Below are 13833 nucleotides of genomic sequence, written 5' to 3'. Positions count from 1 at the left end.
GTCCAGTCTCTTCCCACACCCCCCACACCCCTTACCCCCAAGAATTGTCAGTCCACTCCCTTTCTATGCCCCTGATTCTATTATATTCACCAGTTTATTCTGTTCATCAGACTTTTTATTCACTTAATTTTTAGATTCACTTGTTAATAGATATGTATTTGTTGTCACTTTGTTGTTCATAATTTTTGTCTTTACCTTTTTCTTCTTCTTCCTCCTCTTAAAGAATACCCTTCAGCATTTCATATAATACTGGTTTGGTGGTGATGAATTCCTTTAGCTTTTTCTAATCTGTGAAGTTCTTTATCTGACCTTCAATTCCAAATGATAGCTTTGCTGGGTAATCTTGGTTGTAGGTTCTTGCTATTCATCACTTTGAATATTTCTTGCCACTCCCTTCTGGCCTGCATAGTTTCTGTTGAGAAATCAGCTGACAGTCATATGGGTACTCCCTTGTAGGTAAATAACTGTTTTTCTCTTGCTTCTTTTAATATTCTCTCTTTGTCTTTTGCCCTTGGCATTTTAATTATGATGTGTCTTGGTGTGGTCCTCTTCGGATTCCTTTTGTTTGGGGTTCTGTGCACTTCCTGGACTGGTAAGTCTATTTCTTTCACCAGGTGGGGGAAGTTTTCTGTCATTATTTCTTCAAATAGGTTTTCAATATCTTGCTCTCGCTCTTCTTCTGGCACCCCCATAATTCTGATGTTGGTACGCTTGAAGTTGTCCCAGAGGCTCCTTACACTATCTTCATATTTTTGGATTCTTTTTGCTTTTCCATTTGGGTGTTTTTTGCTTCTTCGTATTTCAAATCTTTGACTTGATTCTTGGGATCCTCTAGTCTACTGTTGGATCTCTGTATATTATTCTTTATTTCAGTCAGTGTATGCTTAATTTCTAGTTGGTCCTTTTTCACATCCTTGAGAGTCTCACTAAACTTATCGGCGGTTTCTAGAAGATTCTTCAGTAACCTTATAACCGTGGTTTTGAACTCTATATCCAGTAGTTTGCTTTCCTCCATTTCTTTCATTTGTAACCTGTTTCTTTGTCTCTGCATTTTGGCTGCTTCCCTGAGTTGACAGAGTGGCTTTATGTGTTACGTGTCCTACAGGACCCATTGGCTCAACCTCCCCTCAGTTACCTGAGGTGGGCACTCTTGGTGCACCCCTTTGTGCACTGTGTACACAGTCTTGTTGTAGTTAAGCCTTGATTGTTGTTGGTATCACTGGGAGGAATTGACCTCCAGGCCAATTGGCTGTGAGGATCAGTTGTGTTTATAATGGGAGAACTTCTGTGCTGGAGACACCCTTATGGGGCAAGACTTGCTTCAGTGGGGTTTTGGCGCTCACTGAGTCTGCCCCCTGAGTGTTTATCTTATGGATCTGAAGAGTTGTAGTCTGGATGGTCTCTCTCTGACCCCTGGGTACACTGGCTCTTGGATCTCCAAGGAGAGAGGCCCCCCAGCAGGAGCTACAGAGAGATCTGCAGATTCCTTCTCTTTGTTTGGGGTTTGGAGGTGCCCAGATGAGGCCCAGCTGTGAAGCAATGCAAGCTGCTATGGAGCCTTGGGTCTTCTTTTGGAGGCTCTGGGGCTCTTTGACCCAGCTGCAGTATGTTATGTTTCAGATTGCAAAGGGCCCGGCCATTCATATGCATAAGCCTCTGCGCACAGCTTGGGTGGGGTCGTAAATTGGGTGGGGCAGGGGTCTCAGGGAATCACCAGGGTGGAGCAAACAGCAATGGCTGACCATCAGCCCTGCCTGGAAGAGGTCCCTGGGTCTCTGTGTCCCATGGCACTGTGCAGGAACAATGATCGCTGCAAGCACCTCTGAGAGAAAGTGGCCCTCGAGTTCCGCCTGATGCCAGACAGTCCAGTTTCTCTCCATATGAGTCTGGGTCCCCAGAGTCTCGCCCAGAACTGGAGTTCAGAGCAGTTGGGTGCTTGTATCTCCCTCCTGATTGAAAAAGACAACAGCGTACTCAGTTGCCAGCCCTTTCCGCATGTGTGCGCGCCTCCGTACCTCTCCACTTCACTTCTGCACCTCTGCACCTCCTCCGAGTCTCAGTGTGCTTTTCTCTTTCCTTCTAGTTGTATAATTTCCACTCAGCCAGCCTTCCTGTGGTTCTGGATGATACCCGTTTTATCTTTTAGTTGTAGTTTTGAAGTGGCTGTGCCAGGCAGCAATTTCAGGTGTTTACCTATGCCGCCATCTTGGTTTATCCCGCTATATTGCTTTATCTTTACCAGTGATTCTCAATGATGGTGGTACTGTGCTTAGTAAAGTGTTATTCAAAGTGTGGTCAAGAGACCATAGCTGTTCTGTGCACTATTTACTTTTGGTCTGTAATGAGATAAGAACAAAAAAATGAGAGTAAAGAATTTATAAATTTGTATAATAATTTGTCAGTAATTTTTGTCTGTTGAATGTAATAATAAAATGGAACTTGTGTTTTGTATTTACTTTTTATTTTATTTTTTTCTAGTGACTTTTTTCCCCATGGTGATTTGAAAAAAGTTTGTAAGGTATAGACTTGAACAGATTGGATGGAAAACTGCACCTGTTCCATAGATAGTGTGAAAGACATTGTTCTATGGGCTCTTTTAGGAATTTGTGGAAAAGTATGTATTGTGATATAGTAATTTGGGTGAATACAAGGCATTTTTAGGGCAAATCTTAAGGACAATGAATATCTTGCAATGAATGGAACAAACTGTATAATAAGAACTGCCCAACAGTTGGCATGACTTTTGAATACACCACTGGACGACTCAACAAAGTTCAGATATACCTGTGTAGTGACATAATACAAAATAATATGGTAACATGTTAGACAAGAAGGCAAGGGATTTATAAGGCTTATTATGGAGAGAGAAGTTGAAATGGAATAAACATACTGTTCTTGAGATCATTGAATACTTTACTTATTCTCTACTCAACATATTGTAATATTTCAACTATATATTTAGCCTTAAAGGGTAGAAATGCAGTTACTCAGAGCTCTGTAGAGCTCTGTCTACAAGTCTCTGCTCATCTCATAGCCCCCCTCCTTCAGCTCTTCATCCATGTGGCTACTGTTAAGATAGATGTGAGTTGTGTAGGTGCACCCACCTGACCACATCTCTGCTCATTGGCAGCAGTCAGAATGAAAGAGAATAAGTCACACTTAATTGTTTTTTATTTTTAAAAAGAAGGGGAAGATCTAGATTGCTCTAAGTCCCTTCCTGCTCTAATATTCCATGAACTATAAAATATTTATAACAGCTCAATAAGTACTTTCAGAATGTCAAAAGGCTGGTGTAGACCAGAGTAAATATCTGAGTCAATTAGCCTAGAAATAAAAATAATTTTAAATCAATAATAGCAGTGGTATGCCAGGAGTAGCTGATGGTGTAGCCTACCATAGATTATGGAAAGAGAGTGTGTGTGTGTGTGTTTGTGTTTAGGAAACAGAAAATTATGGTGGAAAGAATACAGATTTATGAATGAGCCAAATCTGCCTTCAAGAGCTAATTCTGCTACTGAGTTGTGGGACGTTAGGCAAGTTAACACTTCTGCACCTCATTGAATTAATCTCTGCATTGGGAACAATAATAATCACCTTGTATGATTGCTCTAAAGGTTAATATGAAAAGCAATTATAATAGCATATAGTTAGTATATTTTAGTAAGTGCTTGTATAATAAATGCTAGCACTTTTCTCCCTAATTTCTCCTTAAAAAGAGATAGGAAGTGAGGACTTAAGGACATTTAAAATTCTCAGACTTGTAATAGCATCATAGTTCTATTAGATAGTTAAGATTATGTAGAGTCTTTTTTTTTTTAAAGAAGTCCCACATTTTAATCATGATTTACTTTTTCAAAGTAATGTTATAACATTATATTTGGAGGATAGAATTTAAAAAAATCATCTAAGAGTCATCACTTAATTAAACCAAGTTTTATTAATTTAATGCATTTATTTACACATTTCTTTATACACATGTCTAAATATAACATGTATAAGTATATATACTTTCTTAACATAAATGAATGAATTCAAATTTTACTGTTTCCCTTAATAATATTTTATTGACATCTCAAATCTGCCAAATCTTAAGTGATTGCAGAGCATTTTATTTTATGGAAATGTCTTAATTTATTGAACAATCTCCTAGACATTTAGGTTGCTTTGATTTGCAAAATTACAAATAAAAAACAACAACATCATTGTACACAAATCTCTGTAGATGTTTACAGGAAAGATTACTAGAAGTAGGCTTCTAGTAATAAGCACATTTTAAATTTTGCAAATTTGCCTAACATCCTTTACCAAAAATCCCCCCAACATTATTGTACCAGTTACAGTCCCATCATTAGTTTAAGGGAATGAGTGGCTTAACTTGCCAATTCTAGCCATTTTACAGTCAGTCTTTTTTTCTTTAAAAGTTAATAATTTGTCAATATGTTACAAACATTTTTTCAGTTTTTCTTTTAAAGTTTGTGTAATTCTTTAGCTATACTTATATAGTAAAACTTTTCTCTTGGGGCTTTAGAGCTTTTGTGATATGTTTTAAAAGATTGCTCTTTCATTAAAACAAAATATATTACAATTCACTTAACCTTTCTCCTATTGCTACTGGTAACAATTTGATGAAAAAACTAGAGCAAAAATGAATAAAGAGACAAGTTAGGTGATAGAGCCAGGATTCTCTCTGATCATTTTGCTTCAGTTTTTTTTTTCAGTGTAGAATATTACATATTTCTAATTAAGGCTACCCCAAGAATGTGTTACTAATGGCAAAAAAATCTCTTTTTCATTCTGTTTGATAATTTTTTGGCTTATATATAAAAATTATGTGTGTATGTATGGGCATTTTTCCCCCTAACACTTTACTTTTATTAACTTACTAGAGGCCCGATGCACGAAGATTCGTGCAAGAATGGGCCTTCCTCCCCTGGCTGCCAGCACCGCCTTCGCTCCAGCCTGGAGCCACCTTTCTGCCTTGGCTCAGGCCTGGAGCTGCCTTTCCACCTTCCCATGCTGCCCAGAGGCCCAGAGCGGCTGGGGCAGTGCGGAATGCCTGCGTCGTCGCCATGGAGATGACATAAGCATCCCACCCCCAGTGGCTCGGTGCCTGCATATGCAAATTAACCCACCATCTTTGTTGGGTTAACTTGCATACTCCTGATTGGCTGGTGTGCATCGCGAAGGTACGGTCAATTTGCATCTTTTTCTTTTATTAGTGTAGATACACTTTGTTTTTGTTTTTTTTGGTTTTTAAAAAATATATTTTATTGATTTTTTACAGAGAGGAAGGGAGAGGGATAGAAAGTTAGAAACATCCATGAGAGAGAAACATCAATCAGCTGCCTCCTGCACACTCCCTACTGGGTATGTGCCAGCAACCAAGGTACATGCCCTTGACCGGAATCGAACCTGGGACCCTTGAGTCTGCAGGCTGATGCTCTATCCACTGAGCCAAACCAGCTAGGGCAGTGTAGATACACTTTGAAAGGCAAAATTAATGACCACTCTTTTGATTTATACATTTGTGTATGAGGAATTTAGGCTATATTTTTTCCAATGAAAAAATATTTTTCCTGAAATTATTACAAAAATTCTTCATAATAAGCAGGACATTTTCATTAGCCCAATGGAAGGATAAATTGCTTACATTTTATGACTAGATGTCTGGATATTTGTGTTAATTAATAAGCTTGCTTACTAATATGGAATTCATATACTGCAATTCACTTGATTCACTTAGCTTTATATTCATCTTTCCACAAAGATAAATATTATAATAGATCCCTCCTGCTGGCTTCTAGCCCCAGGCAGAGAGAAATATCAGAAAGAATAGTAAGCAGAGGAAACCCTTGGAAAGAGTCTCAGTCAGGCTTCAAACTCATTAAGTTTCCTGGTACTTTGTGAGCATTATTCACTTTTCCTTGGACCACTGTTCTCCACATTTGTATCATTCAGGTATTCTATCACCATTTTGCCATAGTTACTATAGTGATCTTTCATTTGACTTATCTTTTCCTTAGTTTAATTTTTTTAAATATATTTTATTGATTTTTTACAGAGAGGAAGGGAGAGGGATAGAGGGTTAGAAACATCGATGAGAGAGCAACATCGATCAGCTGCCTCCTGCACACTCCCCACTGGGTATGTGCCCGCAACCAAGGTACATGTCCTTGACCAGAATCGAACCCGGGACCCTTGAGTCCGCAGGCCAACGCTCTATCCACTGAGCCAAACCAGCTAGGGCCTTAGTTTAATTTTTTATTGAGGTCAAAGTTAAACATGTGAAATGCACAGATCTTAAGCATAGAGTTTGATGAGGTTTTTTTTTTCCTATGTTATGCACTTAGGTAACTGCCATTCCCGATCAAAATAAAGACCATTGTTATCACCCCCTAAATTTTCTTATTATAAATTTTAAATATAAATGTTGTCTTTGATGTGCATTTTTCAAATAGTTATAAATATGTACACATTAATATAGAACATTGTCCATTTATTACTTTAAATCAATTCGTGGGAACCTTAAAATAGAAAGTTCTTTTCATATTAATTTCAGAGGAAAACTGTACTATCAGAAAGCACTGTAATGAAATAGCCTTCCAGGAGAATAATTTTTAACAAAATACTCTTTAGTAACTTAATAACTAAACAACCTTGATTTGGTTGTAAAATTTACCTATATTTATCTTAAATTACAATCTATAGGAATTCTACAGGATAACTGTTAATAGTAAAATATTAAAATTAGGCAAAATGGATTAATCTCTGATATCCTTTTATAATATACCATTCTGAGAGCAAGCAAAGATCCTTTGATTCAAAGTAACTGTTTTCTGGTGTGGATGATTGTATTTGATCTTTAAACAAAAGAAAAGTCTACTTTGGGACTGTTTAACCCTTGTTTGATTTGACTTTCAGTCAGTGGATCTGACTTCAGCCAGATTGACCTTCTTGTTCTCCTAAGATGGACAGGGCATTGGGAGGAGTTGGGGATAGAGGAGAAATGTGCATCAGAGTGAGAGCAGCAGAGGTGCAATCTCCTTTGGTTTTCATCCCTGGAGATAAAACAGCAGTGTCCTAGTGTGGGGAGCATGCTATTCTCCAAGTTCACAGGGCTTGTGGTGGGAGATGTGTTGCCTAGGAGTAGTGATAGAGGGCAGTTTTTCTATCCACATGGCTGCTGGGCAGCCTGTTTTTGTGGGGTTGCAGCCCTAAGGGGTGCTGTAGAAAGTGGATGTGAACAGGGAAGGGATGTTAGTGCTGCCTTCCTAAATCAGTGATTTGTCTCAGTGCAGAGATTTATCTGAGAAAATTCATTTTAGATACGCTGATCTGGTGCTTAGTAAATGGAAATTCATGTTTGTCAGCAATTTTTCTTTTCTCTTTTAAGAATTATTTTCATCCTAATTACTTAAAAACAAATACATACCATTTTAAATGTCACCATTTATAATAATAGAATATTGTATTAATTTTGTTTCTCGATACATAATACTTATTTTAAAACCCCCTTGGAATTCAAGTTTACAAAATTCCAAGTGGTTGCCACAGATTCCAGCAATTCAAAACTTTTCAACTATAACTTTCCACATTTTATATTCTATATTTTAACTTTGAGCCAGAAGGCAATAAAGAGAATTCTACCAAATATGATCGCTTTTTTGTTAAAATACAAAAACTTCTTCAACTCCAGGCCCAGTTATCACATAAAAGAAATGTCTAGGTGTTGCCTTGTTATTTGGGACTAAAGGCTCTTCAATATATTTTGCTGATTATATTCATTACAAGCATAATACTTTCTCTCTGATCCAGCGACACATAAGTCATGTCTCCAACATCAAGCTATACACAAAATGAATCTGGGTTTCTTTTAAAGGTTAGAATAGTTCTCATTCACCATCTTCCTCATTCATTACATTAAAACTAAAAACAATATTACTCATCAGTAGAGTGGTTATTGATATATCATACCATTGGAATTTGAATAATGAATTTTTATTTTATAAATTATAGCTGTTGCAATAGATATTAAATGATCTTTCTAAACCTAATAGTAATTACTACTGTTTTCCTATTTGCAAAGGGAAAGTGTAAAAATACAGTGTTAGTGAAAATTAGTAGAATTTCCTTTTAACTTATAACTCACCTATAACTTCAAATTTATAAACATTTGCTTTCTGCCCACCAGTCTTCCAACTTTTCATGTATATTAGAGAAGATAAACCTATTTACTTTCTTTGAAGACCTATAAATTATTACTTTTTAATGCTTTAAAATTATAATGACTTTGAGGTGCTATTTATCTTTCTTTTTGCTTATGTATTTCGTATTTCCACTTTGTTTCAAAAATTATTTGCTATACCATGGAATATGTATATTAGGTACATACCTTACAGCTATACTCCTATACATATGGGGGACATGGTTATCCAGATTAGACAAAGAGAGGTATAGATGAACCTGGGTTTAAGACTGTCCTCCATTTCAACCTCTAGAATCATCAGAAACTTGATGTAAAGACTTGGATCCAGACAATATTTTTTTAAAGAATAATCTTTCTTTTAAAATGTTGCTATTGTGTAGATACAGTCTGTCTATTTCTCTGTAGGAGAGAGATAATCTTTTACACATTGCTGGCAATAAATGCTGAGAACACTTGACAGTAATTCATGGGTTAAAGAATCAGACTGGTGATCCTTACTAGTTGATGGAGCACAAAATGGTAAAACAGGTAACGAAGCTCTCAATATTCATTCTTTTGTCCAGAAAATATGTGTAATATAGGTACTATAACCATTGTTCTATGTGCTTCAGATTTTTAAAATTTAATTGAAATAGGTATATTCTAGAAAGCCTTCCTTAGAAACATTATCTTCTTCCAGCATTCATCTTGCTAAAATGTCCAGTGACTTTAGATAAAAACTATACACAAATAGGAATTATTTTCAATAGACTTGGATTTTTAGAGCATCTCTAATTAGAGGTCAAATAATCTAATTTAATTCAGTCAGGTAAACAACTGTGACATAAGTTCTGCTTTTCATGGGCATTTTTCCTACCAGGACACCCTGTTTTGATTAACCCTTAGTATCCTTAAGCTCTTTATAGATATGAGTGAAATTTGAGCAGTTTAAAAACAAACAAAAACCTCCTGAATTTCTATGTTCTCTCCCTGGTATAGAAATTAAGACGAAGGCTTTAAAAATTATCAAGTGAAGTACATAATCATAGAGCTTCTTGAAGTGTCCTGTTCCTTCTACTGTCACCCAGGATTGGGAGGTGTTTAATAGAAGGTCTTTCATGCCTTCTGTTTAAGGTGGTCTTGTGGCCAACTTCTATTTTTAGGAAAGATACTTTCTGTGTCTCAGCTCACAGCTTGAATACACACTTCAGTGTTTTCTCTAGTAAGCCCCTCAAAGCAGAGAAATTCACAGCGCTTTAGTGTGAACTTACACATGGCTGAAGAAATAGGGCAGGGGACAGCAGGATATCTATAAGTCATCTTGCCAGGGACTATCTGTAATATTGTTCAAATATCACAGGAATTCTGAACTCTTCTAAAGATTGGCTAGACTGGAGCATATGGTAACTGATGGACATTTATGCAGATTTGTATTCTCTCTGTTGAAATCATGTTGAAAATACAGCTAGAAAATGCTCATTTCAACCTTCCCCCTTTTCAAAGAAGTGTTAAAAACAATCATTATCTAGGCCTGAAGACTTTATTGTTGTACTCTCCAGATACTCAGTGTAAGTAATAACCATCATTTACAATGCTCCATGAAACTAGTTTTCATCCTTATGCTAAACTTATTTTCCCAGCAGATTTTCCAGTTAAATGAGAGCATTGGCTGTTCTTTTGTATGATAACTTTTGACAAAGCGTTTGTGTACATTATTCAAGGCACAGATACACTTTTAGAAATTCTATAAAAGTAGCAGCTCTGTAGTGATTATTTGACTGACAGTTATTCTCAAAAGAAGGTTACGAAATATATTTGTCTTCTATGAGCATAAAATGCTGAATCAGAATTTTATACCCTCAGATTTAACACAACTAACAAACTTCTTCTTGTTTAAAAATAAAAAATATTTTCATTTTGGTGAATAATGACTTAAGAAAATAGACAATGTCAAGTCAGTTTATGCAGATTACATAAATCTGATATAAACACCATTATATATATATATATTATACTAGAGGCCTGGTGCACGAAAATTCGTGCACAAGGGAGGGGGGTCCCTCAGCCCAGCATGCCCCTCCTCTTAGTCCGGGAGCCCTCACGGGATGTCTTACTGATGGCTTAGGCTCGCTCCCTTCTCCAGGAGGTGACCTGCCAATCAGGTATATAGATACTTTCTGGAGGCAGCACAGACTCCTTCCTTATTTCTTTCCTCTGTGGTTGGAGAACAGGGGACTAAAAGGAGACAGAACTGTGGCCGGGCCTGGGGCTTTTGTAGGCAGCGGAAAGAGGGAGAGGGCTGGGGAAAGTCCTCCCTTCCTTCGGGCCCCTCCCTCCGTTTTTTCCTTCTCGTGGTGGACGCTTGGACCTTGGACCGACAAGAGCCCAGCAATGGTGGTGTTCAGCCCCCTCACTTCTCAGCTGAACGTACAGCTGCCTCGCATTCCAAGTGGGGCTGTTTTCAAGTGACTAAAGCGCTGGGAATCCACAGCTCCCGGCCTCTCCCCTCTCGGTTTCCTCCTTGGGTCAGTTGCAAAGTTCACGGAGACACGGAAGCAGCTCTGCGCTGGGGCGGGACACACGCAGGCAGTGCCATGTCCCAGGTCAGGGACACAGGCAGACAGTGTCACGTCCCTGGCCAGCAATGCAGGCAGGCAGCTTCACCTCAGCACTGGGTGGGACTTTAGTGCTGGGCAGGCCTGGGCGTGCCTCCACTGCGGGCGGAAGTCCCCGCCCCCATCCCCGCCCCCCAGCTCCTGTGCTTGTGCAACCCATTGACTGGTCGTGACTTGGATACCATAACGGACAAATTAGCATATTACCTCTTTATTATATAGGATATATATATATATATATATATATATATATATATATATATATACATATGTATATACATATGTGTGTGTGTGTGTGTATATATATATATGTATGTATATGTATTTCCAGGCCTGGAAAAAAATTTGAATTACTCCTTGAGATTGAAGATCACAAAAAGAAGAACAATTACTTAGTTTTCAGCCTCATGAGTGTTTCATAAAACTTCCCTTGAATGATTATTAAGTTATTTAAGTTGTTTAATAATACTTTGAGGAATTATTAAATTCAGTCTTCATTTCATAGTTAATGCTTTTGAATGTGTAATGTGAATATCACTCTGCTAAATGCTAAACATATAGTAAATTAAAAAAAAATTATTCTTACCTTTGTAGTTTAGATGCTTGATTCAAAATTAGTAAAATCAAGATCAGTAAAACTGTGAAGGAATTGACAAAGCAGGCTAAGAAATTCTCACTTTAGTAAGTTGAAATGAAGACAAAAGGAGCTAACAAATATATTGAGGTGAAAGTTGCACTGAGCTGTCTTAGAAGCTGAGGATAAATGGAATGAATTTGTTAAATGCCTAAGTCACCAACAATGGCAGTACAGAATGGACAGTAACATCAACTCCATTTTTTCTTTATGCTGATAAGCCTTTATCCTATCTTTCTCCCAATAATTATTTATTCCACATACACTTCATGTGCACCTACAGTATGCAAGGTGCGACATGGAGACAATGTGCATTACCCAGAGAGAAGGTAAGTCTTGTATACAAATAATTAAAATGTGAGATCATATCCTGACATAGATCATAACTTTTATCACAGGAAGGTCCATGGGAGAATGTGAGTTCTTCTATATCTATGATTTGATTACAAATTTATTCAGCTATATTTTGGGTTTTGATTTATCATTTCCTTTCTTATTTTATTGCATTTTAGTCCGTGAATATGGTCTGTGAAATAGAAATTATTTTAATATTTTTGAGACTTCCTTTGTGACTCAATAGGTGGTCAAATTTGCAAATGTCTTAGGCTTGAAAACAATATGTATTCTGTAATTACTCAGTGCCAGGTTTGATGTGTTTATTAGATTAAATTTATTATTTGTTTTGTTGAATTCTCCTATTTCTTCACAATTTGTGTTTGCTTTATAATTTTTATGAGAAGTAAATTAAAATATTTTAACTGTAGATTCATCAATTTCTACTTTTGTTTTGCTTTGTATGTTTTAAGGATAAGATTTTAGGTACATACAGGTTCAGGACTATTATACTTTATGGGTGGATTTTTTTAGCATTGAGTAATAACCCTTTTATCCCTGATTATGTTTTTGACTTAACATCCAATTTTTTTCTAACAGCAATATTGCTACGTTGGGTTCCTTTTGTTAATAGTTATTGATATAGTACATTCTATCTCCTTTCAATTTTTCTGTCACCACTTTTTTAAAAATTATACCTTTGTTGAGATATAATTTATTCACTCTTACAATTCATTGAATTTTAGTATAGATACAGTTGGGCAACCAATACCACTATCTAATTTTAGAACATGTTTTCATTACCCCAGAAGGAAACCACATACTCATTAGCAGTCACTGCCCATTTCTCTCCTTTCCAGAGTCCCTGGCAACTACTAATCTTCTTCTGTCTTTATGGATATGCCTTTTCTGGATGTGTCAGATAAATGTAACAGACATGTGGCCTTTTGTTTCTGCATAATGTTTTCTTTTTACTTAGCATAATGTTTTCAAGATTCATCCATATTGTAGAATGTGTCTTTACTTCTTATTTTTAAAGACTGAATAATATTCCGTTGTATGGCTATACCACATACTATCTATCTACTGATGGACATTTGGGCTGTTTCTACTTTCTGGCTATTATCAATAATGATGTTATGAATGTTCATGTACAATTTCTGTGTGGACATATGTTTTTATTTCTCTTGGGTGTATACCTCGCAGTGGAATTGCTAGATCAAAGGGTAACTTTACATTTAGCATTTGAGGAACTGTCAAACTGTGTTCTAAAGTGGCTCCACCATTTCACATTCTTAGCAATGTATGAAGGTTCTAATTTCCCCACATTCTTCATTGTATCTTTGCTGAATCATTAAAACCCCAGTCCCAAGTTCTTTGTGCCCTATCCTGGTGCAAATTCCTTGTGGCCTTCACCATGCTAATTCCCACCTATATAATGTTGCATTCCTCATGTTTCTGGCACATACATATTTCTTTTCCTTTCTTTAATGGTCATATATGAATTAAGACTTAAAAAGTTGTTTTACTTAGTATTTTTATGTGTATGTGAAGGTGACAACCTGGATGCAGGGTATAGTATTCATCTGAATCAGCCTGCTGTTCCTGGAAGTTGAGCAGATCAGTGCAATTGCAGGGACTGTGAAGTGGTTGACTTAGAGTTGACCTAGGGTGTTGTTCAGAGCTCTGGTCCAGAGTTTTTCTTCTGGGCTAAATTACTGGGCCCATATAGGATCCACTATTTTACTGAGCTCATCCAGTCCCATATGAATTATCTCATCTTTTTTGTTGTTGTTATTTACAGTTGCCAGTTTCCAAAAATAATACTGAAACGAAAAAGCCCAAATTCAGAAAAAGGAAGAGGTATGTTTTTTTTTAATTAAAAAGTATTATAATAAAATTGAAATATATATTGGGTTTACTTATTATATGGCATTTCCCGCTGGCTCTTGATTCTGTTTCTCTAGGGAGACAATTGGGTTTAAAATTTTCTAAAAGAATTAATAAAATGATAAGTAGTAGTTTTAGAAGTATGGAGAAAGTTTGGTGTTTATACAAATATGTTG

At 36.7% G+C, this 13833-nt stretch overlaps 1 protein-coding gene across 3 annotated transcripts in view; it reads left to right on the top strand.

Annotated features, from left to right (window-relative positions):
• ZCWPW2 (zinc finger CW-type and PWWP domain containing 2) overlaps positions 1-13833 on the top strand; it is a 61476-nt gene that overhangs the window by 31174 nt on the left and 16469 nt on the right. For all 3 annotated transcript variants that reach the window (XM_054729688.1, XM_054729689.1, XM_008156820.3), the window contains one exon: positions 13572-13630. In XM_054729688.1, coding sequence (XP_054585663.1) covers positions 13572-13630 — 59 coding nt within the window. The remainder of the gene's footprint in view (positions 1-13571; positions 13631-13833) is intronic.

Source organism: Eptesicus fuscus, chromosome 18, assembly GCF_027574615.1.
Source record: "Eptesicus fuscus isolate TK198812 chromosome 18, DD_ASM_mEF_20220401, whole genome shotgun sequence".
In the NCBI taxonomy this organism is placed as follows: Eukaryota; Metazoa; Chordata; class Mammalia; order Chiroptera; family Vespertilionidae; genus Eptesicus; species Eptesicus fuscus.
The sequence above is the reverse complement of the archived record's forward strand: the minus strand, read 5'-3'. Positions and strand labels throughout refer to the sequence as shown.